This window comes from Hakea prostrata, chromosome 3 (genome assembly GCF_041222555.1).
Source record: "Hakea prostrata isolate BN-2017 chromosome 3, UWA_Hpros_2, whole genome shotgun sequence".
Classification (NCBI taxonomy): domain Eukaryota; kingdom Viridiplantae; phylum Streptophyta; class Magnoliopsida; order Proteales; family Proteaceae; genus Hakea; species Hakea prostrata.
The window spans coordinates 17,121,578-17,148,563 of NC_142602.1; the positions used below are offsets into that span (position 1 = coordinate 17,121,578).

The 26,986-nt window shown below is 39.2% G+C and overlaps 2 protein-coding genes across 7 annotated transcripts in view; both read right to left on the reverse strand.

The window, feature by feature from the left end:
• The window catches only part of LOC149021266 (RNA helicase family protein), a 99,769-nt gene extending 79,524 nt beyond the window's left edge, over positions 1-20,245 (reverse strand). For 3 of the 6 annotated variants that reach the window (XR_016172307.1, XM_089149523.1, XM_089149522.1), the window contains exons 1-9: positions 19,785-20,245; positions 19,596-19,701; positions 19,321-19,511; positions 14,354-14,407; positions 3,108-3,261; positions 2,533-3,026; positions 2,042-2,260; positions 1,751-1,862; positions 1,482-1,661 (exon numbers count right to left, since the gene is read on the reverse strand). Coding sequence is in view for 4 of the 6 variants with exons in the window: in XM_089149523.1 (XP_089005649.1) it covers positions 1,482-1,661; positions 1,751-1,862; positions 2,042-2,260; positions 2,533-3,026; positions 3,108-3,261; positions 14,354-14,407; positions 19,321-19,511; positions 19,596-19,701; positions 19,785-20,105 (1,831 nt within the window). In the remaining 2 variants the exon portion in view is untranslated. The remainder of the gene's footprint in view (positions 1-1,481; positions 1,662-1,750; positions 1,863-2,041; positions 2,261-2,532; positions 3,027-3,107; positions 3,262-14,353; positions 14,408-19,320; positions 19,512-19,595; positions 19,702-19,784) is intronic. The other 3 variants (XR_016172308.1, XM_089149525.1, XM_089149524.1) reach the window with 2 other exon arrangements.
• Positions 20,246-20,846: 601 nt separating this feature from the next.
• Positions 20,847-25,291, reverse strand: LOC149021267 (Pentatricopeptide repeat (PPR-like) superfamily protein). Its single transcript, XM_089149526.1, has 2 exons — positions 22,126-25,291; positions 20,847-21,268 (listed from the first exon to the last, which is right to left on the reverse strand). Exon 1 carries the CDS (start codon positions 25,150-25,152, stop codon positions 22,438-22,440), a length of 2,715 nt encoding a protein of 904 aa, XP_089005652.1. The 5' UTR covers positions 25,153-25,291; the 3' UTR covers positions 20,847-21,268; positions 22,126-22,437.
• Between the last annotated feature and the right edge of the window lie 1,695 nt (positions 25,292-26,986).

Here is a 26,986-nt window from a genome sequence, read left to right on the forward strand (position 1 = left end):
ATAGTCAGGAAAAAGGGGAATGGCAAAGAAAAACACAATTTTATTACAAGGTACAAAATAACAACTGACAGTATTTTCTCCCTTCCCAAATCCATCATCCATTCTTTGGAGTCCTTATTCTGTGCCTTCCTCTGGAAAGGACAGGAAGTTTCCCGTTTCCTGCACCCTATCGGTTGGAAGGACATTTGCCGTCCAAAATCTGAAGGAGGTCTTGGAATTCGCCGTATTCTTGACATGAATCTGGCCTGTCTCATGAAGCTCATCTGGAAGATTGCCTCCAAGCATGACTCTATTTGGGTTTCCTGGGTCTATTCCTACCTCCTTAAGTCTGATTCTCTTTGGACTGTCCCTTCCCCCTCTAACCCCTCCTGGATCTGGAGGAAGCTTCTTTTCCTCCGTGGTCGTGCTCTCTCGGCTAATTCTGTCCGCATTTCCACTGGCTCCACTACTTTCTTTTGGCTTGATCCCTGGCATCCTATTGGGTATTTTGTTCTCCCTCCTTGGCCCTAGAACTGTGTATGATACCCGCATCCCTAAGACCACACTCCTATCTGCCTTTATCTCTGATGGCTCTTGGTCTCCTTGCCCCCACCCTAATCTCACACAGTGACACAGGTTTGGAATTCCCTCCCCCCCCCCCCACTTTCTTCTACCGTCGTCGATCGCATCACCTGGCTTTACCCTTCTACCACACCCTTCACCACTGCCTCGGCCTGGAACCTCCTTCGAACCCCATCCCCCCTGTCCCTTGGACCCCCCTTGTTTGGGTCAAAGGTCATATCCCCCGCCACTCCCTCACCCTTTGGAGAGCCCTCAAACTTGCTCTCCCAACCCAAGCATTTCTCATTAGCCGTCACATTCCCGCTATCTCCAATTGTACCCTATGTTGGAATAATTCAGAGGACCTTAACCACCTTTTTTTCTGTTGCCCGCTTTCCCGCTCAGTTTGGTCCCTCGCTATGGCTTCCATTTGGCCCAGATTGCGACGTTCTCTTGGTTTTGCTCGAGATTGGAAATGGATCATGCGCATTTTGCCGAGAACTCAATATGCGACCAAGTGGGTAAGCTTGTCTTTGCCGCCTCTGTCCATCATCTTTGGTGGGAGCGCAACTTGCACAGATGGACTTCCAAATCCAGATCTCGAGATACGATTTGGAATGCCATCTACTTTGACGTTTCTTCCCGACTTTTATCTATCCCCCACCCCCTTGTTGTTGAGTCTCCAAGAAATAGGATTATTTTTAGTTCTTGGAGTCTCACTTTTTCTTTTTTGCCCCTTTGATTGGGCTCCCCTTTGTATTTGTGCTTGCAGTAATTTAATTTTATTATTCATCCAAAAAAAAAACTGACAGTAAATAAAACAGTCACAAAGAGCACAGTAAAGAATGGAAAACATTCAGGATGGGTTTTCTGTTTTCCAACACAATTTCAATTTAGTTCTGTTTCGCATAAGAGAAACACAAGTAACTTTGGCGGCATACTTTCAGCTTTTGTGGCAGCAGCTGCATGTGAGCTCTCTGGAACATAAGGTCTTACAAGCTCTTCATTATGTATAACCTCCTTTGTAGTTGGTAATCCTAAATTGTCAGCATTTAACAATGAATCCACAAAATCAGCTCTACGGACTTCCTCACTTTCTTCTATCTTCGTCGCAGATTCTCCTGTAGTTTCCAAAAAATAAAGGCAAACATTAAGTAATACAGACAACCGTTTCTCTTATGATATATCATAAATATGCGAGAAAGATCACCTTCCCACAACTTTATAATGAATGAAGAGTATGGCTCAACAATTAGTTGGTGAACAGGAAGATCTGGAAATAGACGATAAAGAGCAAAAGCTGCAACTTTATTCTGTGCATCCTGCAAAATCAATCAACTAGAACTTCACAATTATTGAAGCAACATTCACGAGCATGGAAGTATCTAAGTCTGCAAGCAGTACAGAAAAGTCTAAAAAATTAGAACTAATTCTTCACTGTTCAAACCAATACAGATGTTGCATGATAACAAGATGTAACTTCCAACTGGTGGGTAGGTACCTCAGCAGATTCAGAGGCTTCATCTTGGAAAGGAAGCTGGAGCGTAATCAATCCCCCAGGTTTTCTACTCTTACCCCTCCCACTGGCTGTACGTAATACACTGACAGCATAACAAAACCTGCTAACTTTGCCAGGCAATTTATTAAACTTGGGGGCCTCCCATCCAAATTTCTGGCACAGCTGATGAAGAACAGCCTTCGGAATCTTTGGTGGGTCACCCTGTCATTTTGAATTCACATGAAGAAATAACTAATATACAAATGGGGAAAGACAGCAACAAGATTCTCAACGAGTTAGAGACAAAAAAAATATGAAGAGCTGAAAGACAGACCATTAAACAAGCAAGCCACATGAAAGGGTTGCCATAGCCGATACAAAACAAGAAAAAGAAAAACTAGCATATTTAACTGGTTTACGATATAGTTATGAGCATATCCAATTGGTTAATACAGGGACAAGGAGTTCCTAGACACAAAAATTGAAGTGATTACCTTTTTCCAAATGCCTTCAATTTTTTCCAAATTCCATGTACGTTCTTTCTTTTGCAATTCAATAACTCCAGAAGGTACAGCTCCGGAAGAGGCATCTTCAGAGAACAAACCAATGAGTTCAGCATCTCCAGACTCCAAATTGTCCACGAGAACTCCCTCCTTGACTTGATAATTCACCGAATCAGGAGGATCACAGAAAACCTCAGAGCTGTTACTTTCTACAACATTTCCATCAACTGAGGCATCAATCTGAGAAGCCTCAGAGCTGTTACTTCCTACAACATTTCCATCAACTGAGGCATCAATCTGAGAAGCCTCAGAGCTGTTACTTCCTGCAACATTTCCATCAACTGAGGCATCAATCTGAGGAGCTATGATATCAGTACCACTTGACTTCATTGCCACAGCACAACTGGAAGCCATAGTATCAGATAATACGTTAACAGAACTATGATGATCGCCCAACCCAGACGCCAAGATCTCATCCGATAGCCCTGTTTAATTAACTCATGCATCAAATTTAATATATTGAACAAACAATAGCTGACAGAGCAGATAGCAGAAGAAAGTTTAACCTAGAGCAGACATCTCTTGCTTGAGTTTGCGAATTAGATGGCCTGCATGTTCCTGTCCTTTTTTATCTCCTCTTTCTTTGGCCTTAATTGCCTCTATTCTTGCAATTTGATATTCTTTAGCAATAGAGACAACACGTATACTTGGATCACAAATCTGTAAGAAACAAAAAACATACCCAACATCAGAACCAATAGAAAACCCATCACATCATAAAAGTTGAAAGGGAAGAAAACCTTTGGCATAGACACAAAGCTCCAGAAGCTGCACGGAATAATAAGAGTCAGAAGAGCATGCAGGTCAAGAATTCCTGGTCATACTGGAAAAAAAATTTCATGTTCTTCAGAAAGGGGAACTTGAGCAGTTCTATTTTTTATTTCTAATTTTTAGTAGTTAGTATTATTCAGGATGGAATAAGTTCTGTCAGTTCCATTCCCCTCAGTTTCAGCTCACTGATCTGCGCAACTAGTACGTATTTCAAGCAATCAGTGCCAATTGGTGCCAGTTGAGCTTAATCAGGTAAACCAGTCCTCAGTAAGAATGGGGCCAATTACGGGATCTCTAAACAGAACCAGCTCAAATTGATACAGAGATAGGTTAGCCAAAATCAATCAGGGTATGTAGAATCTTGAACTCAATTAAGTGAGGTCTGTGATGCTTGGTTAGTATGTATTATTGGACCAGTTTTTCATGACTATGTAGATTGGTTGTATCCATGGTTCAAAATTTCATGAAACTTCACCAGTCATCTCAAGCCTACTGAAACGAAACCTAGAACTGAGATTAATTGAACCAATTTTTGATGAGATTCCGTGCATTTCAATGTATCAATGAAATAAAGGTATTCTGAGGCAGGATTCTGTAATTTCAACACTTGACCAAATTTCAACGAAATTTCTCACCAAAAGGAGCTGAGAACAGTCTGTTTCAACTCAGTGTGTGTTTAACAAATTCCTTCACCTATTCCAGTGATTCTTTGCCCTAGGTTGTCTAAGCTTGATCCAAGACCTCTTAAGTGCATGTTCGTTCAGTACTTCCGCACTCACTTTTTTTTTTATTTGGGATGAATAAAAGGAATACTGTTGTTATTTAAAATTTGGAATATTTTATTATTGTTCCATTCTTTGAGTCCATTCCTTATTCTTTTGAGCCTATCACTCTCTCCTCTATGGATGAGGATCTCCCCGTTATTATTTCTCCACCTTTTACAGACTTACAGTTGGGCCTCTGCTTTTGCCTGTCTAGAGGGAGATCTATTGTATATCATGACATCGAACATCTTTGGCCCCTCCTACTCATACAGCTCCTCCAACATCACCCCCTCAATCCATTATCCAATGGTAAGTCCCCTGACTTCTGACCTTGATGTTACAATTGCTCTTTGCAAAGGCAGTACAAGTTATATCCAAAATCTTACATCTAACTTTGTTTCATATACTAGTATTTCTCCCACATTTCATGCTTGTTTATCTACCATTGAGATTCACCCTCTTCCTAAGTCTATATTTGAAGCCTTGTTGAGTCCTGCGTGGACCGTGGATAGCTACAATGACGAAGGAGTTGGCAACCCTAGAGGAAAATCATACTCGAGAACTTATTCCCTCGCCTCTTGGAAAGACTGCTATTGGATGTCCCTAAGTCTTTGTAGTGAAAGTAAATACGAATCATTATTTTGCTAGATTAGAAGCTAGACTTGTCAAGAAGGGATATGCTTAGGTATATGGTGTGGGCTATTTAGATACTGTTAGGACCCTAGGATGAGAGGCCATGTGGAATGAGGGTTAGTTAGGGTTATTTGAAATTATAAATAGAGGGATAATTGAGGGTTATAAAAGGAGGGACAAGTGAGTGGAGAGGATATGGAATGTTTTATGAGAGTTGTTGGGACACCACTGTGAGGTGTGGGGGTGACTGGCACCATAAAAACCAGTGTTATCTTGTTATTTCTTGCATTCTTGTACGAATTTTTGGGAAATATTATTAGGGTTTTATCAGATACCTTCTCTCCTATACTGAAGCTAGCCTCTATTCGGATTTTGATTTCCATGGCTGCTATCTATCATTAGCCTCCATTTCAGCCGAATATGAAGAATGCTTTCCTCAATGGGGATCTCCACTAAAAAGTCTATATGAAGCAACCTCCTAGGTTTGTCACTCGAGGAGAAACGTTTGGTATGTTGTCTAGAGAAGTCATTGCATGATTTGAAAAAGTCACCATGTGCATGGTTTGGCCAATTTACTTTAATTGGGACAGATTTTGGTTTGACTCAAAGTGAGAGATCACTCGGTGCTCTTCCGTTAGTCGAGTATAAGAAAGATTTTTCTGGATGTGTATGTGAACGACATTGTCATTACTGGAGATGATTCAGCTGTTAGTGATGCATTGAAGATTTATTTCCAGAAACAATTTCAAACCAATATTTAGGTAGACTCAAGTATTTCTTGGGCATAGAAATGGCACAACCCAAGAAAGGAATCTATTTATCCCAACGTAGGTATGTGATTGATCTACTATCTGAAACAAGGATGCTTGGTTCAAAGCCTTTGAATATTCTAATGGATCCAAATACAAATCTTAAACCTGAAGACGGAGAAGCTTTTGATGATCCAAAGAAGTATCAAGGGCTGGTTGATAAAACTGAACTATTTGGTTGTGACTCGACCAGATATTGCCTCTCTAGTCAGTGTTGGGAGTCGGTATTTGTCTAGTCCCAAAATCACTCATTGGGATGCAGTTGTACACATTGAGATGAGATATCTTAAAGAGCTCCTGCCCATTGCTCCTTGACAAAGATTATGGTCACAGGAGAATCAAGGAGTTTTATGATTCAGATTGGGCTAGTTCACCGAATGATAGGAGATCTACCACAAGCTATTGTACTCTAGTTGAAGGAAATCTTATGTACTACAAGAGTAAGAAGTAGACAGTAGTTGCTCAATCCAGTGCTTCGTCAAAGTATTGACCCAAAGCACTTGTCACTGATGAGTTTACGTGGATTAAGCAGTTCAGTTTCTGGAGGAACTTGGCTTTGGTCATGAGTCACCTATAACCCTATGCTGCGATAACCAGGCTGCTATTCACTTAGCATCAAATCCTGTATTTCATGAGCATGAAGCAAATTGAAGTGGACTGTCAATTTGCCTGTTAGGCACTAGGACTAATCTCCAGTTGTCATGTTCAAACCAGAGAACAACTAGCTAATTTATTTACCAAATCTTTGAGACTGAAGAGTGATGTTTAATGTCTATTCTCTAGCATGGGGGAATTGTCGTTGGGTTTTAGAGTCCTTTTAGGACTTTGCTCTATGAATTTAAGCTCTGATTTGTAATCACTGGCTCTCCATAAATTAAATACAGCACACTGGAGTCTCTCACAGTGATAGTGAGAACTCTTGCAAACTTATTTCTGCCTCCCTTCTCTCTCTCTCTCTCTCTCAAGTTTTTCTCTGTCACCTATCTTCTTATTATTGACATATTCCAAACAAGGAAAAGGTCACAATTACAATCTGTAATAGACATATGCCTCCACATCCTTTTGAATTAGATACTTGTACTCTTTAATAGATTTTGTCAGTTCCCATTGGATAAGAAAATCTCCCAATTGAACCCGTATAGTATAATTTAATTGGCCGGCTTTGTTCCCACCAAACATGCCTGATCCTTTTCATTAAGCCTTGCTATCTCATGCAGAACTTTTCCTCTTTAAGCTTGAATATTCCATCACCCTTACTATCACATTACTTAAATTAAACACCAACTTGAGATCGAAAAGAGTCCTCTCTCCGTGTAAATCAGAACACTCCTATGGATCGCATGCATTTCCATGCTAGAACAAACTCCTTCTCCCCTCCCTACATAACAGGATAAGAATCTCTATAGCCCTTTTGTTTACCACCTCCAATGATGTAACCCAATTCTAGGGTTAGGGTTTAATGAAATATTATCCTAGAACTTAGGGTCAGCCCAGAATCAATCCTCTTGAGAACCAGCAAAGTAATTATCAAACCTGGATGGTATGGATAATATTGTTAAATTTGGGTTTGGATAAGGATAGGTGTTAACAAAACCTAAATGGGTTGCATGGGTTGAGATGGTAATGGGTTAGGATTTACGGGGACCATTAGGAATATTTTAGGGAAGGGTAGATTTGTTACGGGTAGGTTTTGGGATGTCTAAAGTTTTAACAAATCCCTATGGGATGGGTTTAAGGTAACTAGGATTCTAGAGATCAAGATGGGAGTGAACTTGGGATACCAAGACTTACCCTAGGATGATAAGGTAAGCCTGCAGTTGGATATGGGAGGGGTTTTCAGATGGCTTGGAAAGATTTTAAGGTTGTAACAAACGTTATAATGGGTAGGGGGTTTGATACAAATTAAGGTTATAAGCAATCCCTAAAAGTGAAAACTTTGGAGGGAAAACAAATCAACTCATGCGAGGGGGATAAGAGGGTAACAATTAGGAATGGGGGAATATGGAAACTAGCGGTTGGCTAGGTGATGGATTCTTGAAAATCTTCAAGAATATTCGTTCTTGATCAAGTTACAGGGGAGGGGCTGTAGTTGCTATACTTACTTGGAGTCTTGGATTAGGTTATGGAGCTTTTGTAGTTGAAGAAGACTGCTAGATTTAGAAGAAGAACTCTTTCAAAATCCGCCATGGCCCTCCCAAGAAGGCCACAACTCTGGTTGCCTCCAAACAGAAATGTTTATTCATCAAATCAGCTCCCTTTACAATGAGGCAGGGAGGGCTACATATAAGTATATAACCTTACAATGGGAGGGAAAAGACTTGGACTCACATAAGAAAATCTATCTTGACTCAACTAGGAAGTCCCTTATAGACTAGGATCCCCTTTATAACTCAATAAATAACAACCACAAATAAAAAGAAACCATCTTGGCAAATAACAACTAATTATCCAAAAGGAGTCTTAATTTAAAATAGATTCCAACTAGGATTCCAACTCTAATTAGTATTCTCAATTCTAACTCAATCAAAGAAATAAAGTGACATGGACTCACAAAAATAAAACTAAATTTACTGGACTAAAATAACCATCAAAAGTAAGCAAATGACCAAAATACCACTGGTAGGTTCATCCAGTCTACTAGTTCCACCAAGTGGGCTCGGGTTTTGGGCCCAAGATGCTGATTCCGAGAGGAGGGTGGGCTTCCTTACATTACCAAAGGTTGTGGCTCAGTTTACAGAGGCCCATCACAATATAGGGCCATTATTTGGGAAGGTGGTTGGAACCATGAACATGTTTTAGCCTCTAGGTACCATGCTTCTCCAGTTAATTTGGACGTCCCACTTTCCAGCTTTAGGGTAGCCTTTTGGCCTCTCACACGAGCAACAGGCCCCACTTCACTTTCAGTGATGACGTATCAGACCAATTCAATTGGTTCCAGTCCAACCCCAAAAAGAACTGATCCAATGGGATTGGTCCAACAAGAGTTGGACTTAGTTAAATTTTATTTTTTTTTTTCCAGTTTAGTTTTAGCCTTCTATGTTTTTAGTATTCCTACGTGAGGTTTTAAACTTTGTTTTAGATTCGTTTTGGATTTTGATTTAAAAAAGGATTTGTATTTTGCTTCCTTTAAAGAGATTGCATTAGGATAAAATTTTCAGATTGAATAGATTAAAGAGTTTTGTTTCTTATTGAGAGATTTCCTTCCCCCTGTTCTACTCCCCTCCCCCCCCCCCTTCTCCTCATTCTCCTCCCATTGACGCCCACTACAGCAAGTGTATATTACGCCTGCATCATTTGGGCTTCACATTTTCCGCAATAGCAATCACAACCTACTTCTGACCAAGACTTCACAACCCTGACCAATCTTTCCACTTGAGGTAGAGGTCTCTAGACTTCCACCAAAAGATCGACCTAAACAATTCCTCTAGTTGCCATTTTTGAGAAAGATGTCCACATACTCCATCCAGAGAGAACCTACATCAAAATCCATCCTTTCCCCATAATTTTTTATTAAACTCCTGTAGAGTGCCAGTTGTCTAGTTACATGTGAATTCCCTTCCCATTTAAAACCACATTTTGAACGCTCACCTTGTCCAGTGCCGATCTCCATGTTTGAACTGCCACTGTGTCTCACCCAGCAACTCTCCTCTCATAGATATAGCCTTGGTTTCTATTAGACTGCTTCTGAATTAATGACAGCATTGCCACTCTCATAAGATAGGCCTTGGAAACAGGATGACAGAGAGGGGGAGCAAAAGCTGGGGATCAGGGTCGCACCTTTGAGGGAAGAAACCAAGGGCAAAGAGGTTCTGTAGTCGAAGGTTTGTCATGTGGCAACTGGCAGGCATTTTACGGTGTATAGAAATGAGAAATGATTATTTGGCTCTGTAAGGTAACAATCCTATTTTTTATTCCATGTTTATAGGTCAGGTACATATATTTTGTTTCTCGTGTTTTTTGCACGTGTACAACCTGCGCCACCGCATTTAAAAAAGAAAGCATTCCCTACGCCTGGGTTGCCCGTCCCGGTCCTCCCCCGCTTTAAAAGAAAGTATTTTTTCACTGAAGAAACACCGAATTGATGTTTCTATAATGAGACTCAAGCATGTGCTGAACAGCCAGTTCATACCACACACACACACACACACCCCCCCAAAAAAAAAAATCGAAAGAAAGAAAAAAAAACATACCAGAACAGAATGCCCATACACAACTTGGCATGTTTCTGTTCCAAAAACACTGTAGGGAAAACCCAGAAACGTGTTTTTTGAACGTTATCATATAAAGCCCTAATATCCCATTTGATGGTCAACAACATGAACTATGAAGATGATGAAAGATATGATAGTGATGTGAATTTACATTTTGTTATGTTATATATGAAACTATGGAAAGATGAACAACATGATCTATCTATAATTTAATGTACAAAGGAGATTAATGATGCTAATGTACGTTTATGGACTTTTGTCGGTATATTCTGCCATCATGGACTGGATATTATTGATTTTAATCGTTAGCAATTAAGCCCAGGATATTTATCAATAGGTCATACCAACTTTGATTTTGAAAAGTTGCAAACATGGTCAGCCTGAATCTCATTGCTGCCAATAATGCCATATCTTGTGAACAAGGCATCAAAATATCCGAAGCACACACTATGGCGGCTAAGTTAGTTGAAATGCGCCAGCAAGCGCTGAAGAAGGATGGTAAGAATTGCAAAATGAATCAGAAGGATGCATTGAACAGAGGTTATCTTCTGCTGTTCTTTTGGATCATGGGCTTAAAAAGGATTCAGATATTCCGGGGCTTGCAGAGTTCCAGCAATGCTTCACACCAGGATGTTGATTCAGCTTGACCCTTCCAGCCCAGAAGATACGTACCTGAAGAAAATCATACTATGCTAGAGAGAGAGAGAGTGTGTGTGTGTGTGAGGTTTTATGGTTAAGACAACAATTTTGAGTGATGTGCACCGTAGGCGTAGAGTACTAGGGTGTTGTAGGGGATCAACTCCAAATAAGGGAATTAATTGGCTGTATGAGAATTGTGCTGAGGCCTGAGGGTATAAAAAGGGAAAGACTGTATTTGTATAGAGGAGGAGAATTTTGTGTCAGTGTTGGGACGAGCTTGTCTTGTAGTCGTAGGAGAGGGTTTTGGGTCAATTTGGGTGATGATTCAAGATCGGAAGACAGAATCTATTACAGCCTTGTGTTAACAGTTAACCATTCTGATGTTTATCAAGCACTCTTGCTGTAGTTGTCTTCAAGTCCTGAGTTATCCTTCAATTGCAGAGTGTGTGCAAGTGGTAAAGTGACATCATTTTTTTTTTTTGGGGTAGGTGGGGGGGGGATTATTGGATTGATTCCATGGCATTACAGAGGGTCTTATCAACCAGTATCAGAGCACGTTGATCTAAGGATGGCTAGAAGTCGTATGGAATCCAGGATTGATGATCTGAAACTATGAGTGCCGAATTTGCAGGGTCAAATATCAGTCATGCGCTTCAAAATTGAATCCATAATCCAGTGCAAGGAGGAAGAAAATAGAACCAAGTTTCAAGGAGGAATTTAGAGCTTACCTGATGAAGGGGAAAACACTGTAGATTGAATTGCACGCTACTGAAGTTACAGTGGAGGCAGCGGCTACATGTCAATCTCAGATGGGAGAAAGCACACCAGGCCTCTTTGAAGGAAGAATTCAGTAAGGAAGAGCAGAGGTGCCGCTGGGAAGAGTTTTATTCAGGTAAGGTGTAGGATCGTTATTTCATAGTTGAATTGATGCATTGAAGTATGGACCTAATGAACTGAACTGAGTAGTGTTGCTGCATTGTTCTTTTTGAATCAATTAACTGATGAATGAATAGATGGATGAATGCTTCGGTTCTTTCTCTGTTCAATTGTCTATTGCATGATCATGTTGTCAGTGAAAGCTTGAGTGATTCAGCTGAGTAAAGGTCAGGGGGCTCTGATACCAGATGATAAGACCATTCGTAATGCCTTGGAATCAATCCAATGATTCACACACACACCAACAATGTCACAAAACCACATGCACACACTCTGCAATTGAAGGATAACTCAGGACTTGAAGAGAACTGTAGCAAGAGCACTCGACTAACATCAGAATGGTTAACACAAGGCTGCAATACATTCCATCTCCCTATCTTGAATCATCACCCAAATTGCCCCAAGCCAGAGGGTCTTTCCCTCTCCTACATTCAAGCTTGCCCCAACACTAACACAATTCTCCTCCCCTATACAAACACACTCTTTCCCTTTTTATACCCTCAACACAATCCTCACACATAACCAATTAATTCCCTTATTTGGAGTTGATCCCCTACAAGATCCTAGTACTGATGTAATCCCAGAATTAGGGTTCACTTTCAGGACCTTGTATACAAGTTGCAGCAGCTAATTGTTTCGGCTAGGGCTGGTAGTTGGTCTAGGGTTGCTGATTTGGTAATTCAAGGATATACTAATAAGGGTTAATTAAGGGTCAAGATAGGTCCAGGAAGTTAGGACAGAAATAGGTAACTTTTAGAAACATCTGGAAAATCTAATTTTCTGCAACTTTAATGAAGAAGTTGAATCGCAGAAAAGTTTCAGATTAGGGTTTAATGGTTTAAAGGGCTGAGAGCTTGGGGAATGTAATCCTAAGCTTGGTGCGATTCTAGAAAAAGGTTTTGGGAGTCTAAGGGGCTGGGGAATGATGATCTCCTAGAAGGAATAGGACCTGCTGCCGCTGGAAGAAGAAGATGGGGAAAAACAAAAGGGGATAGGGGAGGTTTGGAAAATGGCTGAAACTAAAGGGAAGGGGTGGGTAATGACTTTCGATGGGATGAGGGGTAACTCTAGGTCTTAACGAGAGGGGAAGGGGGCAGGGATGAGGGAATCCTAGTTGGGGTGGGAGCTGAAAATGTGGGAAGGAATAGGAGATGGGAGATGGCTTCTAGGGTTTGGGAAAGGGGCTATACTTGGTTGAAGATGAACTGCAAGAACTTCAGTGGAATGCTTGTGAACAATGAATGAAAGTCTTGAAGTTGAAGAAACAAAACTCTTAACCAGCCGCAGGTTCTCCTCCCAGGATCCCCACGACTTTACCAGTTTGTATTCTCAAAACTTTTTTTCATTCAATCAACTCTGGAAGAAAAAAATTACGCTAGAAAGGCTATTTATAGCCTAAACAAAAAACTCAGACTCCTACTGGGTTTCCCTGACTGCTAGGACCTCACCACAACTTAAATTAGACTTGACAAAGGAATCTAATTACTACGCAATCTCAGCCCTTGGATCTGAGATTGCAATTAAGTTACCTAATACTAATTAGATAACAGACAAGCTAGACCCAAAAGGAAATACAGTTTCCTATTTTAAGTTATCCTAAAAAGTAGGACTTCTTAATAGGAAACATTGCTTTACAACTCTATGACTCTCTTCAAAATCAACTAAACTACAGGAATTTGGTCTCCAATATAACTTGATCCAGGGGTAGGAATTGACCATTCTACCCCTGGGATGGATTTAGCCTCCCTGGCTCACAGTTGGGCTTGGGCCCCTTTTTTTTCTTTTCTTTTCTTTTTTTTGGGGGAGGGGGGATCCAACCCTGGATACATCAAGTACTCTACACCTACGGCTCATGTCCCTCAAAGTTTGTGTCTTAACAGTCACACCAAGTTTGATTTTGATAAGTTGATCTACGTTGGCCGAGCCAGTGAGTGGGGAATGCAATTGGCATCCCCAACCAATACCACAGGATATTGGCTGCACTTGCAAGGGAGTGTAGATGTATACATAAATGCTGCCCTTCCCTAATAGTTCGAGCTTTAAGGTGAAATGTCAGTAACAGTTTAGAAATTGGATAAATTTGACATTGCAACTTTAGCACTGACATAGAAATAAAGTAAAGAAGGATAAATAGCTAGAATCCATCTAAACCTACTTGCAAATTGGAGCCCACCTAGTACACATCAAATCTACAGCAGCAAAACTCCAGAAAAATTGGAAGTTGTATATTATAAAATGGAATTTCAGACCATAAAACTTGATGCTACTAAAACAGATTTGGACTCAAACTACTACATGGAATAGTCAAAGCAAACCAATATACAACACTCCTCGCACTAGAACTCCAAAACAGAACATAGACCTGGAACGAAATTTGGATTCAAATTCCTAATCTTCCAAAGATTTGATTTAGCTAAATTATAAAAATGATCTTACACTTATTCTGCTTTGACTAATCTGGTAGTAATTACAATACTTGTGATAAACAGTTTTTAGGCATTATAACATATAGTTGGTTCATGCAAGGATTGGAGACTTGTTTTTTTCAACCACATCTGTTTTGATCCATGATTTAGCATCAGAAGTCCTCAAAAATTGTGCAAATTGGGAAGGTTATGGTTCATAAGATGATTTCTACCAATTCACATCAAATGTTAGATGATTTCTCGCAACTCATGTCAAAGTGAATAACAGGTTTCAAGGCCTTCAGTTTCTCCCACTCCCAGTTTGATATCTCAACCATAATTTCTGCTTTGCATGTTGAAAGTAGGCTTATTAAATGCATTTGACTTGTATCGGACCCCTAATGCTACTACATCAGGTGATACAATTTTTTTTAAGAATAACTGTCATACTAGTAAGTATCATATCAGTACCACCAACACCAATATGTATCAGCCGACACAAAATCATACCTACAGGTGCTTAAAACCCTGCTATCAATAATGCATAGGTGTTGCTTAAAATCTAAGTTGGTAATGAAGGGTACCTCTGTCGTTGAATCCTGGACCAGTTTATCATCTATAGCAGCCTCCCAGTCATCCTGTATATGATGTAGAATTTCTGTCAGTCGACTGAAAACATGTGCTTTTCCGCTTTCATAGTGTGCACATAATATGATAGCTAAGGATACAATTTGGTGAGTATGAGATCAACAAGAGGACAAAAGTAAGCAATTTGGAAAATTTTAAACAACTGGATTGTTCAAATATTTATATACCACAACTCTAACATATCCAAATGCTATTTAAAATACATATAGAGCAAAACTAGTGCATGTGTGTATATATATTATGAATGTGTGTACACATGAATGACTCTGCGTCTCTGATCCTAGCCATATGTACTTATGTATGGGGTCTTCTTTTGCATATGGAGAAGCATCTATCTAATCGGAATCCAAATTAATGTGTGACATTTAAAGAAAAGGTTGCTGGGCTGTGGAGGATGCAACACTTAAAGAGTTCAACTATTCACCCACTTGAGAAACTTCATGGGTATTAGCTTCAGACTTCAGCATGTTTGGAGGAATCCATACCAACCAGCAGATCAAAATTGTTCCCTTAGTTACTGGATGTATGAAATCATTGTAGGTTTGAGTTATAGTTCTGCCCCGACTATGCATAACAAATACATAACGAAACAGTGATTTTTGTCCTGATATGTGTATGTGATAGTTCTGCCACAAACTGTGCAGATAGTCACCCTATACAGGGGTCTTGTTTGTGTATGGGGAAGCATCTATCTAAGACATGATGGGAGAGGAAACTTAGAAGATGGACCTCAAAACTCTAGATCACTAAACATGATTTAGAAAGCTATCCGTTTTGATGTTTCTTCCAGGCTTCAGTCCTCCATTCCCCTGTTAGACACCCCAAGCAACAAGCTTATTGTTGTTACCTGGTGTTTAGTATCCATTTTTTGTGTTTTCCCCCTAAAGACTCCCCCTGCCCCCACACACACACCCACCAAAAAAAAACCTCAATGATGGACTCTAAAATCAAGCCCAATTGGTGCACCAAAGGCTGGCAGAATTCTGTCCAGGGGTATTTTGGTCATTTTGACAAATTTCAGGTATCTTAGGTCTGGGTCCCATTGAGTCTAGTGTGCTATCTGGACCCTGAATCTAATATTATTTACTTTTTCTGATTATTATTTTGCAAGATATTTGAGAGTCCTTCATTAGGTGAGTTCCCAGTTAGATTGTGGGATCAAGTCCCACAATCTAAGTCCACTTTAATCTCCTTAATCTTAGGACTCCATATCTACTCTTAGAATTTGGATTGGAGTCCTCTAGAGTTAGTTATAGAGTTTATTTATGCCAAAGTAGTCCAGTAGTAGTTGAGTTTGTTGGATAAGCCAATTAGAGCTCTAGTTGGTTTTCCAACATATCATCCCTTTCTGTTTCTAATTTAAGGCTATAAATAAAGCCCTTCAGCTATGTAATTTTGAGATGAATTGAACACAAATCTGAGTTCAGAGGAAATCCAGATTGTGTTCTTTCTAAGAGGGCCACAGTGGAATAATTAGATCATCTTCTTCAGTCTCCAGCATTGCTCTTCAAGCTCCAACAGCAATTCAACAACCATAGCAACCTCCCACCATTCTCCAAGTACAGCCCTCCCCTCCCCACTGCTAGACTTCCCTCCTCTTCCCTCATCCATCGCACCTTTCTTTTTTATTTTCTTGAATTTTGTACTTTTCTTGATATCCAAATTTCAAGGTCAGATCTACACCAATTTAACCATTAGATCTCTCCCAAACTTTACGAGTCTCATCCTCCCAAACCTACTGACCTTAGATCCCAATTTTATCCCATTTTGACCTTCCAATTTCTAGATATAATTATTTTCTTGAATTTTCGTAGTTCCCAAGACCCCAAAAACAAAAACCTTCATATCTTTTAATTTAGCCATCCAAACCCCCACAAGACTTAGGGGATCATATCCCCAAATTATTACCTATATCCACTCAACATTTCAACCCATTCCAACACCTATAGACCCTAATTTCCATCTCAAGGAATTTATCCCATATCTCCCATTGGTTAGGCTTTCATATCTTTTGATACAATTGACCATAAAACATTAACCTAACCTTTCCCCTAGGAAATAATTTCTTCACAACCCTTATCAGAATGGGACCCCCCTTTTACCCACCCCATCTAGGATATTGGTGAGCCCTAATTTTTCCTAATTCAATCCCAAACTGTAACTCACCACAATCCCATCCCATCTTGAGCATTGTTGAAACCCTAATTTTCCCCAAATCCCATCCCACACAATTTACATATTACTGATATTGGTTATTCAATTGTTGGTTCATAAGGAGAGGATCCAGGATTGAACCCAATTTTAGGGTAAATGATTGTTCTAGGTACATAGGTTCAATCATAAAAAAAAGAAGTGATATAGAGGATGATGTTTCTCAAAGAATTAAAATAGGGCGGATGAAGTGGAGAGGTGCATTCAAGGTCTTGTGTGATCGACGTATTCCATTAAAGTTTAAAGAAAAATTCTATAAGACCGTCGTTTGACCAGCTATGATGTACGGTGCAAAGTATTGGGCTATTAAAAAAAATCATATAGATAAACTCAGTGTAGCAAAAATGAGGATGCTAAGAAAGATAAGTGGCAAAACGAGGAAGGATAAGATAAGGAATGATCATATCAGAGTTGGTCTAGGAGCCGCTCCCATAAGTGATAACCTTCATGAAAGTTGTTTGAGGTGGCCATGTTCAATGAAGACCTATAAATGCCCTTGTAAGGCGAAGTGATATAATCCAAATTGAAGGACTAGAAGAGTCAGGGATAAACCTAAGATATCATTAAGAGAAGTGGTGAGAAAGGATATGCATAGCTTAGGCCTTGTATCTAGCATGGCCTCAAACAGAATTGATTGGAACGCAAGATGTAGCCAACCCAATTTAATTGGGACAAGGTTTGTTGTTGTTGTTGTTGTTGTTGTATACAGAATTCCTAAACAATAGAACCTAGGTTACATCACACATTACCCAACAGTTTCTCACTCTCAAGTGAAATATGAAATAGCACTTGGTGAACTAACTTAATTAACAAGATAAAAGCACATAAGAACCAGTTGACTCCCTAGTATACATGGGCTTTACCTTAAATCTTAATGTAATCAAGAAGGTCTAAGCCATTAAATTGCTTGTCATTGCTTAGGACCAAATGTAGTATAGTAAGGGATCTGTGATGCAACAAAGATTGGCAACTAACGAGCACTTCATACTTTGGGCGCAAATCCAGCCCACAATCATACATGATCAAGAGCTGGCCGAATTACCCTAGGGGTATTTTGATCATTGTACCACTTCCCCTTCAGGTCAAAGTGGTCTAGTTTAATTTTCCTAGTCCACATCTATTATTGTTTCGTCCTAAGATTCCAAGGTTAGCGAGTTATGAAAGAATCCTTGTTCCATTATGAGTCTTAGTGGAATCCATTTTCAAGTAGGATTCCTTAAAGTTGATTTGCAAATTGTATTTGTTTACAAACTCTTACTTAAGAGTACTTTTCATAGTTCAAAAGTTGAGTCTAGTTGCACCAAGGAATTCTAATCCAAATAGGACTCCCCAGTTGAGTCCAAGTAGGTCCCACAGATTGCGAGTTGGATTGGCAAGAAAATGGAAGGAAATGATCGTTGATTGCTTTTTGATGGAGTGGGGTTTGGTGGTGAGGAAAAAATATGGAGATGGGGCAGGATTTTGTTGGAATGGGAGGAGATGAGAAGAGAGAGATAGACACAACATAGCTAATCCGTGAAAACAAATACGGGGGAAAAACTTGAGATGCCACAGCACCAGACAAGGATAAGTGCATTTAAGGTGGTTGTCAATTAGTGAGAGATTGTGGGAAACAAGTCCCCCCCACCCCCCACCCCCTCAAAAAAAATCAGAAATCAGAAATAAGCCAAAACAAAAATAGCAGGCAAGTAATAAGTTCATGACTGACCTCACACTCAACAATGATAAATGCAGAAATAAAGAGGAATCAACCTGATAACTTCTGGCACCCACTAAACAACTCAAAATCTACCCAAGTAAAGGTCTGAAATCAATAAACTATGAAGCTGAAAAACTTCCTCATTAAACAAATTGTGGTTATAAAGATCCCTACAAACTTATCATTGGAAACACTAAGGCTGATCACAACTGTTTCAGACAGACGAGCCCAATCGTTATCAAATCAGGAAAATAAATAAAATAAAGATTAACAGGAAACTCCTCATGCACAGCCTAGAAGGAGGATCCCTGACAACATCGGACTATAATAAGCGAATCTAAACAGGGGTGGAGACTAACAAGAGGTGCCTCATCAAACAACATAACAAAAAAGAAAAAACGAAAAAAGAACTAGAGAACTTGAACTGAAAGGTTTGGCTCAACAACTCGAAAATTTCATGGCTGGGCTGGTATAGTGTGACTAAATCACTTGTTGATCCCTTCTTTCTGTCTGTAATAATCACCTTTGCAGCATGTTTTTCTACAACTCTACCCTGATTTTCACAATGACAACTGTCTTTCACTACCAAAACAAGACGTACAATAGGTGCATAATGAGATTTTGAGAAATCTGCCAGTATCTAACATATTTCTTTTTATTCCGCAATTCCTTTCCCCCACCACCAACCCCCCCCCCCACCCAAAAAAAAAAATTGATTGCAGAGGATGGGGATACCAAAGCTTCAACCCTGTTGCCACTGAAGTGCTTCTTCTTTTTTCCCCCAAGCAGATTGCTAGATGATGTGATGCTCCCCAGCTCATTCTTATTTCAGCTGCTTATATTCTTCTAGTACAATCGGCAGGCACATTTCATTCAGGTAAATGTTTCTTTTGTAAGTATAATTGGAGTTCAATATTTCACAACAACCCCCCCCCCCAAAAAAAAAAAAAAAAAGTTCAGTACAGAAAGGCAGAAAGCATTTCAAACAAGTACCTCTTCCTGTTGTTCGACATACTGTCGAATCCAATCAGACTGAGACGGCTGTCTAGAATCCAAAATGTCATCTTCCCAATGCCCTTTGACTCTAACGGCAACTCCAGGGGTTTGTTCCTCAATTTTAGTGGACGGATGTGGCGAAGGTACCCAGTCATCCTTGGCCGCAGCTAATATACCAACTGAACCTACTGACACAATTCGAACGTAAGAACCAGTATTTCGAATTTGAACTCCAAACCATTTCAACAACGAATACTAAACATCCCATATACCTTCGTTCGTACGTGAATAAGTCCCACTCGAAAATTTTAAGGGAAGCTCGTTTCCAGACAAGTTAAAGCACAGCCAGTCAAGAGCAGTCTCAAATGTAGCCCCTTCCTATAAGATAAGAACACATATACACCTCAATAGAAAAATTAAAGATAATCAATAAACCAAAATCTTGAGTAAGGATTCAATACATTGAGAGCCGAAAGAACGCGTTCAATCTGATCGTCCGTGAAGCCTTCGCAAGATAGCTTCTCGTAAATAGTTCTGAGTTTCTTGGCTTTCTGAGATTTGGTAAGAACTTCACCGGCAGAAGTAGTCGAAGGAGTAGGCTCAGGCTTATTGGAATTTAGCAAAAGACGGCGTAAACGCTGCTCGTTTTCTGCTGATATTTGGAGTTTCGGGCCTGTAGATGCTTGCTGTTTGCTCTTGGCAGTCGAAGAAGATGATGAGGCACCTCCCGCCTTCGCCTTCTGCTTTTGCTGTTGCGGTTGCTGCTTCTTTCTTGGAGGCATTGTTTCGGTTCCTCGCTGAAATGGAAAGACGAAGCGTTTCTTGTTGCCTCCGAATCTAGTGAGGCTAATATAGGTGAGCGTGGGCCCGGACTAGAATTGTCGAGACTGTATATGGGCTAACCCGATAAATCGCTGGTTCGGTTTCAACCGGCATTTTAAATTTGCTGGTGGTAATCCCAATAAACTATTTTTTAGGATTTTTAAAATCATCAGACAAAGTATAGTTACATATGAAGAAAAACAATTTTTTTATAAAAATACGTTTCTAAACTAAATTTAGTATAGCATATCTTACTGGAGTTGAGGCATTTATGATCTAAATGACTAGATCCCCTCCCTCAAGTAAATCATTTGACAAGAAGTAGTCAACAAAGAGTTGGAGACCATCACTGAGTGTTGATGTTATTCAAGAAGATATCGTATTGTAGACTCATTAAATCACTGATTTGTGAAACAATCCAAGAAGAGATCAAATTAAATAGATTTATTATTACTATTATCATTTTTTTTTAATAGAATATTTAATTGTCTCATTGAATTAGCTCCTTATTTAAGATACATGTAAGCGGTTGTACTTGTAATATAATGATAATGTCTTAAGGTTTCTAAATACCCTTAGCAAGTGGCAGTGATTTCCTAGGGTTAGGAAGTGAAACCCATAATCAACACTACTTCACCCATATTTTGATTATTCAAGTCACAAAATTTTGTTATTTCATCGAAATTTCAGTCATTTGGGCCATTCGCCTCCCACCGGTTGCATGAAATGACTACTTGAAACTCACAGGGAAAAAATACACAGTTCCACCAAAATTTCACCGACACGTCGGTATTTCACTTCTTACAGTTGGTGACCAAAGAGGCAAAACCAAAATTGGATTTTGAACTATGGAACATATAACCTCATGTCGCCTACAAGTTACAAGGGAAATTCCTATCACAAGTGAATTTACCAAAACAATCTAAGATACAAGGATCCACTTCTCTTACCTCTTTTTGATAGCTCATCTGCCACCTTACAAATTGTCCTGAGTCTTTGTTAAATAGCTCAAATGCTACCCAAGTTGGCTTTACTTTCCACAGGATTTAAATATACCCGCACATTGATAACCATGTGGAAAAGCCGGAGATCCAGCAGCAGCCATCCAATTCTGACTAAACCTCTGCAAGAAGATATGTAGTTTTATGAATTGAATGATGGGAATCAGGCAAATATATGAATATGGTTAAATCTTCATCTGTTACACTCAAAGAATCAGCATTTGCCAATGCTTTAGTTACATGTGCCAATTTTCTTTGATTATGCAAACAGCATTATCTTTCATAATGTGAAGGTAAAACCATAATAGCATTAAAGAAGTAAAGAGTGATCTGTAGTATGCTGTAGTTAATGGAGACAAGAACATAAATTGAGAAGGGTTAAGCATAGAGGAAAATAAGCAGATTACCAAGTCAGGGTGCAACAAAGAACCCTAAAACAGCCAGAAGAGAAATTGGCATGTGAGAGGTTCCAATGGGCTAAAACTTGATAAATGAGAGGAAGGCAATGTGGGGGACTCATGGACAATAATGGCTTCACTGGTTAGGACAAAATTAAGTGAATTAAATTATCATCATCAAAATAATAATAAATAAAAAAAGTAAAAAAATCCAGAAAGGAGTTTCCATGATGGGGCAAGGCTGGAGGGGTTTCCTGTAGGGGGCTATATTTCGAATGGGGCGGAAATTTTTTGAACTGGATAACCTCAATGTCCTGTGATGACCTGTCAAGTTTCAGTATAAACAGAACTTGCCATGTAGCAAAATGAAGCATTGAAAATCAGGGACTGTGAAAAGAGTACATGACATAGATGGGGGGTAATATATGATTGAATTTTAATCTGAATTTGGGTCTATGCCTAAACCAAACAATTTACTCTATATTGACAAGCTTCACTTACAACCAAATCACCTAATATAAGACCACAGTTACAATGGAAAGCTTTCCCCAAAATATAGCAAATGTATAACCACCCCCTACCTTGCCAAATCATCAACTTCTTCTCAGCATTGAAGAGATCAATCGATTCATCCAACATGCAGTAAGATCAAATGAACCATCCTATGAGAGAAATGCCAAGACTCCAAGCCAAGCCCTTCTATCCCATTAACAATGTTGGCAGTAGGCTGGCCACAATTTGTCTGCTTACGTTGGAAGTGTCCATCAATTGGTCTACATGGACTCGAGGGCAAAGACTTAGTATGAGAATGCTTGGGCTTGGGTTACACAATGCAGCTTCTGGCTCAAGTTAATATGTAAGATATTTAAAAAAAAAAAAAAGGCCCTTAAGCATCACCAATAGTCCATGCAAGAGCACTGCCCATTCTTGAAATGATGAAAGCACTTTGGATCACTCAAATAAATTTCACGCCCATATACCGAGGAGAAAAGTTTTGCCGTCTTATGGCAATCTCTACACATCCGAATGTTCTTGACAATTCTGATACTTTTTGCTGAATAAGGAGAACCAATGAGGGCAAATGCAATTGCAAGTTTTTCACTGTGTATCCCAGCAACCTTTTCATTCTCTTCCTCCTCAATGCAAAGTTGTTTGTCATGAGAATCTGGAGCTGCTACCTTGATTTTTTCTGCTATACAACTTAACTGAGAATACAAAGAATCTGAATTTGGCATAGATTGGTCACCTGTGATAAAAATATGCATTGTGTTCTTGATTTCAATCCAACTACAGCCAAGATATCCAGTTGTCCCATTTATCATTTTAGGCCTTCTCACCTTTAAAGTATCTTCAGACTTTCCAACTAAAGGATATACCTGTGATGCTAATCTATAATTCAATGAATTCTCAGGTTCCAATTCCATTAGCTGTTCTGCTGCATGTACTGCCAATCCAATATTGCCATGAACCCTACAAGCCGTAAGCAAGGCATCCCAAACAGTGGAGTCAGGTTCAAGGTCCATCCCCTCGATGAACTTACTTGCTTCACCAAGTCTACCTGAACGACCAAATAGAGTTACCACAGCTGCAAAATGTTCTAAGGTTGGTGAAATCTGATAATCATCAATCATTCTAGAGAATAGTTGCATCCCTTCATCCACCATGCCTTTCAAACCATACGCTAGAATAATATTCTTAACAGTTCCCTTGCTTGGATTGAGCCCAACCTGTCTCATCCGACCAAAGAGATCAACTGCAATATCAGGATTACCATGTAAAACATAACCGGAGATTATTGAGTTCCATGAGACAACATCTTTGGATGACAGGCCCTCAAAGATGGCCCTTGCATAGACTATTTCCCCCGACTTAGCATAAACATCTATCACAGAATTAGCAAGTGAAAGCTCAGAATTCAGACTTCTACGCAAGATGCAACAGTGGATCTCTTTTACCTTTTTCAGTGATACTAAATTTGCAAAAGCTGATAAGATGCTCAACAAGGTCACTGAGTTAGGTGGAACTTGGAAAGATTGCATTTGCCGGAATATTCCCAGAGCCTTATTTATGTGCCCATTTTGGAGTGAACCTGAAATAAGCAAGTTCCATGTCACTGTATTCTGCTTGACCATTCCATCTTTTTCCATCCTCTGAAAGAACTCCATAGCCCGGTCCTCATCTCCTTTTTGTATATAACCTGAGATCATAACATTCCATGTGACCACATTAGGCTGTACTCCAGAATCCTGCATCATGACAAAGAGATCGTGGGCTTTGCCACAGTACCCAGATTGAGTGTACCCTCCAATCATTGAGTTCCACGTGAAAATATCTTTTTCGGATATATTATCAAAGACCTGCTGAGCAGCCACAATTTTCGAACATTTGGAGTACAAGTCAATCAGTGAATTTCCAAGAAGTACATCTCTCATGTATCCTGTCTTAATTCCAATACAGTGGAGCTGCTTCCCTTTCTCTAGAGCTTTCAAAGTAGCACAAACTGAAACTGCACTAGCAACAGTAACTGCATTTGGTTCAGTGCCAACCAAAATCATTTCTCTAAACAATTCTAAGGCCAACTTTTTCCTGTTGTTTTGTGCATAACCTGAAATCATGGATGTCCAAGTGAAAACATCAGGAGTTGTCCCCAGAATTTCCATCTTCCTCATCAGTTCCATTGCAAGGTCACAGTCTCCAGACTGGTTATAACTGGCAATCAATATGTTCCAAGTCACTAGACCTGGCTCTACACCCTCAACTTGCATCCTATCAAACAACTGGAGGGCTTTTTCATTTTGGCCACTCTGGCAGTACCCAGATATAATGGAATTCCAGCTCACTATGTCCTTCTTATCAATCTTATCAAAAAAGTTTCTGGCAGAAATCAATCTTCCACATTTTGCATACATTGATAGTAGCGCGTTGTTCACATGGAGGCACAAATTCAACCCACTTCGAATTACAATGGAATGAATCAATTCCCCTGACTCAGCGTCCCCTGAGTTTGCACAAGCTTGTAGGATCTTCGGCAACAAAAACTCATCCGGGAAAATCCCATCTGCAGTCATCCAGAAGAAAAGGCCTATAATTTCCCGCCACCTCCGTTCTCTTGCATATGCACCTATTATGGTGGACCAAGTAAATAGATTTCTCACCTGCATTTGATCAAATACGTGGCGGGCATCTTCCAAACTCCCACACTTAGCATACATACCAACAAGTTTGGTCTCAATGAAGGGGTTCAACTCCCTAACCAACTCGATTCTGGCATGGAGCTTACGGCCTTGGTCAATAGAATCCAAATCAATGCAGCACTGAAGTAGAGAGATATAAGTTTCAGGTTTCACCTTTAACCCAATTTTAGCAAAGGAATCGAGAGCAGCTACTGCTTCTTTAAGCTTCCCAGTTCTGCATAGATGATTCACATGATGTTCTGTGATTTTCTGAGTCGATTGTGGTGCAGCTATGGAGATTTTGGCGAATGAAATGGAAGATTTTATGGGTTTTGAAGAGAATTCGATGGAGATTTCATGTTTGAAGAGATTAGCACTCGGAAGCTTCGATTTGCAGGGGAGGATGGACTTCTCCATTGGCAAAGTTGATTTCATTTCTTCACTTCTTTATCTTTTTTATTTTTCTTATGTTTTGAGTTGGGAAGATAATTGAAGTCGACATTATCCATTGGGTGAGATGATGACTGTAATTGTCTGGGGTAGAAAGTGGGGACCCTTGCCAAGAAAATAATAGTTGAGACACAACGGACGATTGCATCCAACCGAGTTAACGGTGGAAGAGGCATACTTGCATGGTTGATAATTCATTGAATTTCATTTTGTAGCCCTAAAAAAAAAAAATTGTCCTTCAGATGATCTATGTCTCAATTTAAACCAGTTAATCCCTCGTCTGTAAATGAAGCTTCCATAGATGGATAAGCACAAAGCTTCTCACCAACTAGGGGTTGGGACTTGGGAGTCATATTGGCCTCCTCTAATGATTTGTATCTTGTACACGTTTGTTTATAGGGTTGAAAAAAAAGAAGGGAATTTAAGATTATGGAAGATTAGGCACTGAAACAATGATACATTTTTTAATTTATTATCAAATATTTGGGTTGTTAAAAAGAATCATATAGATAAATTCAATGTAACATAAATGAGGATGCTAAGATTGATGAATGGCAAAACTATGATGGATAAAAGATAAGAAATGATCATATTAGAGTTGGTCTGGAAGTTGCTCTCCATAAGTGATAAGTTTCGAGAAAGTCATTTGAGGTGGCACGGCCATGTTTAACTAATACCTATAAATGATTAAATGCTCATATATAGAGAAATGATATAATCCATATTAAAGAAACTAGAAGAGCTAGGGGTAGACATAAGATAACTTTAAAATAAGTGGTGAGAAATGATATGTATAGCTAAGGCTTTATATCTAACATGGCCTCAAACATAACTGATTGGAGGGCAAGAATCCATGTGGCCGACTCCATCTAGTTGAGACAAGGCTTATTGTTGTTGTTGTAGCGTTGAAGTTAGCATCCCTACTCCAGGTGATGCAACCTCTCCATAGTGTCTAATGTTTGGATATATAATTGGTTTTTGCAATTATGTTGTCATCGCAAAGACAAAAGAATGTAAAGTATCCCGTGTGAATAGGAAATATCTCACTCAAGACATAATGATGTAAAACAATATGTAGGTGAATTAATAATTGTTAGCTTAAAGAGATTATATCAATCTGTTGTGCACAGTAGTGCATTTTTGTACTGAATGATTTGTTGAGATTAAAAATTAAATTTTAAATTAAAAAAATACTAAATAGTCTTGTATTTATTTTGTTTTATCACAATCATTTGATATATATGTGTTGTGCTCCAAAAAGACATGTGCACAATAAATGATGTTTTTCTATGAATCATCTACTAAAGTGGACCAGAAGCCATTAGGTCATGACACAAATCAAATTGATGGACTCCCTATGTTTGTCACAGGTATACCCATAATTATATGAAAAGGGTAAAAAAAAGGTCATCCTATTATTTATTTATTTATTTTTTTTCGTAGAAAGTTTTTTTTTTTTTGATAAAAGGTAGAAAGTGTAATTGGTATCTCAAATTATGATATGTAATTTTGTCATTATCAATTGTAATTATAAAGAGATATATATATATATATATAGTCTTTTTTTATGTTGGAAGAAATGACTTTATTAAGAAAGATTAGAAGCATGTACAAAAATGTTTTTCATATCATAATTGTTGAATTTAAATTACGAGGATTTATTCACTTGATAAGGACCAACGCTTCCATGTAAGAGGTCATAATTTATCGGACGAGAACATACTACTACTTGTAAGAGGAGATGATAAAAAAAAAAAAAAAAAACTAAATAAAAGAGTGGAGAGAAAATTATACATTTAGCCAGCGTATTTGGAAATGG